Raw genomic sequence first — 2,811 nt, forward strand, 5'->3', positions numbered from 1 at the left:
ATCCAGATGCTGCATTCTTCTTCACATAGTCCAGCTTCTCTGATTATTTGCTCAGCATACAGATTGAATAAGTACGGTGGAAGGATACAACGCTAATGCACGCCTTTTCTGGTTTTAAATCATGCAGTATCCCCTTCTTCTATTCAAACGATAAGCTCTTAATCTATATATAGGTTTCTTACAAGCACAATTAAGTGTTCTGCCATTCCCATCCTTTGCAATGTCATTCATAATTTGTTATGGCACACACATTCAAATGCCTTTGCACAGTCAACACACAGGTAAACATCTATCTGGTATTCTTTGCTTTCAGTCAAGGTTCATCTGACATCAGCAGTGATATCCTTTGTTCCATGTCCTGTTCTGTGTCCAACTTGGATTTCTGGCAGTTCCTTGTCAATATACTGCTGCAACCATTTTAAAATTATTTTCAGCAAAATTTTGCTTTTGTTTGATATTAATGATGGTTCGAAATTTTTGTATTCTGTTGAATAATCTTTCTTTGGAATGGGCACAAATATGGATCTCTTCTAGTTGGTTGGCCAGGTAGCTATTTTCCAAATTTCTTGATATAAATGAGTGTACACTTCCAGCGCTGTGTCATCTGTTGAAACATTTCAATGCATATTCTGTCAGTTCCTGGAGTCTTGTTTCCCACCAATTCTTCCAATGAAACTTGGACTTCTTCTTTCAACACAAGTGCACACAATTACCAGATGAAACCAACCCTATGAAGTTGCTTTTGGCTCTGGCCAGTTAGGTACTGGCAACTTTGGTGACTCTAGATAACCATAGTAGGAATGATTAAATCTAATAGTGCAATGAGAATTGACATTTCAATAGTGATTTATATTTTTCAAAGCATGAATTTACGTGATCTTCTCAACCTTATTTTGGAAGCAGGACACACATTATTATTCCTAATATTAGATGTGGATGCCTAAGTTCACACTTTCTTAACTTTACACTACTAGTTAGTATCATCATAACTAAGACATGAAGTTAATGTTTTTGGAGTACCTCTTTGCCAAAGGGGGCAATAGTGTGTACAAAGTATCAGTAAGATGCCTCATCAAAGTATTATAAGATTTCTGAGTAGAGGAATTCCTGGCTGGAAGGATCAATGATGGCTCTTGGAGGGTGCTGACATTGGGGCTGGACTCTCAAGTGAATCCTTAGTGTATGACCTCATGTGGTCATGAAGAAATTCTCTGACTGAAGAGTTTCCCCAAGGCAGCCTTCATGTCTCGGTTTCTCAGACTGTAGATGAAAGGATTTAAGGCTGGGGTCACTGCTGTATACATCACAGTTATCACTGCATCCTTTAGGTTGTAACTGTTCAGAGGTCGGAAGTACATGCCCATCACTGTCCCATAATACAAAGAAACAACTGTGAGGTGGGAGCCACAGGTAGAGAAGGCTTTGAGCATGCCCTTGGTGGATGGCACCCGTAGGACGGTGGCAAAGACCCGAACATAGGAGATTGTTATGCATATTAATGGCACAGAGAAAACAACAACCCCTAGGTACATCATTTTTACATTAAATTGTATATCAGAACAGGACAACTTGAGCAAAGGGGTAATGTCACAGTAAAAGTTGGCTACTTCATGATTGCCACAGAAGGACAAACTAGCTGTAAGCAAAGTGTGGGGGAGGGAATTGGCATTTCCAATCACCCAAGATCCTACAACAAGCAGGACACAACACCTCAGGCTGATAATTGTTGTGTAATGAAGAGGGCGGCTGATGGCCACAGCACGGTCATATGCCATCACAGCCAAGATGTAGCTATCTGTGTTACCCAATGCAAGCATGAGATCCATCTGTGCTAGACATCCTCCAAAGGAGATGGCTTTGGTGCCCAAGATGTGGTTTGCCAGCATCTTTGGGATGGTTACAGATGAGAAGAGGATGTCAACAAAGGAGAGATTGGCAAGGAAAAAGTACATGGGGTTGTGAAGGCAAACGTCAGAGTGAATGGCCAAGATAATGAGCAGGTTTCCAATCAGTGTGATGGGGTAAATAAACAGGAAGAGAATGAAGAAGACATCTTCCTGCTTCTGTTGACTGGTGAATCCCAGGAGAATGAAACCCTGGGTGGAGGACTGGTTTTCTTCCCTCATGGCTCCTTGAATAGGAAAGGCAGAAGAGTCCAGATTATGAATGAAGTTACTGTATGACCATCCTAATCCATCTCTTTCATTCAAAGATCAGCTAACTTTCTACCTTGGTTTATGAAATCCAAAGGTAGCCAATTTTTTTGGGGGGGTGGGGAAGTTCCTGTTGGTAAGTGGGACTGATTATCTGTCATCCTTTGATACTCCAACCTAAGATCTAATCCATCTGTGAATCAGAGGTGTCCATCCTCCCCAACCCAGCACTACCGCCTCAGTAGCTATGTTGAATCATTCATAAAATAATCAACTTTCAATATCCTGTTTTCTAGACATGTAAAATCACAAATCTGAGAAAAATGCAGTTCACCAAATCATTTGTTGAACACTTAATTGTTAAATACAAAATCTGTCCCAGGCACTGTGAAGAGAAGGTGCATTGAGGCATAATCTCTACTTTCAAGGTCTTTACAATTTACTGAAGAAGCCAGAATCACATGTGAATTTTATTACACACAATAAAGACAGGATAGCATTTGGAATCCAAGACAACATACTCTAGTTCACTGGCTGTGTCAGTTGAAGGAGTATCCTGGATAATTAGGAATGGATCTACTCACCAAACTCAGACTGAGCCAGAGCACAGGAGGTGACAGGTGTCTGCACTGATACTGCCCAAATATAAATCACAAGG

At 40.7% G+C, this 2,811-nt stretch overlaps 1 protein-coding gene across 1 annotated transcript; it reads right to left on the reverse strand.

Annotated features, from left to right (window-relative positions):
• Nucleotides 1-1,196: 1,196 nt before the first annotated feature.
• On the reverse strand, nucleotides 1,197-2,186 carry LOC103194109 (olfactory receptor 1A1-like). Its single transcript, XM_007937464.2, has one exon. The coding sequence runs from the start codon at nucleotides 2,124-2,126 to the stop codon at nucleotides 1,197-1,199; it is 930 nt and encodes a 309-aa protein (XP_007935655.1). The 5' UTR covers nucleotides 2,127-2,186.
• Between the last annotated feature and the right edge of the window lie 625 nt (nucleotides 2,187-2,811).

This window comes from Orycteropus afer, unplaced genomic scaffold, assembly GCF_000298275.1.
Source record: "Orycteropus afer afer isolate SDZICR_OR568_19922 unplaced genomic scaffold, OryAfe1.0 scaffold00042, whole genome shotgun sequence".
Lineage (NCBI taxonomy): Eukaryota > Metazoa > Chordata > Mammalia > Tubulidentata > Orycteropodidae > Orycteropus > Orycteropus afer.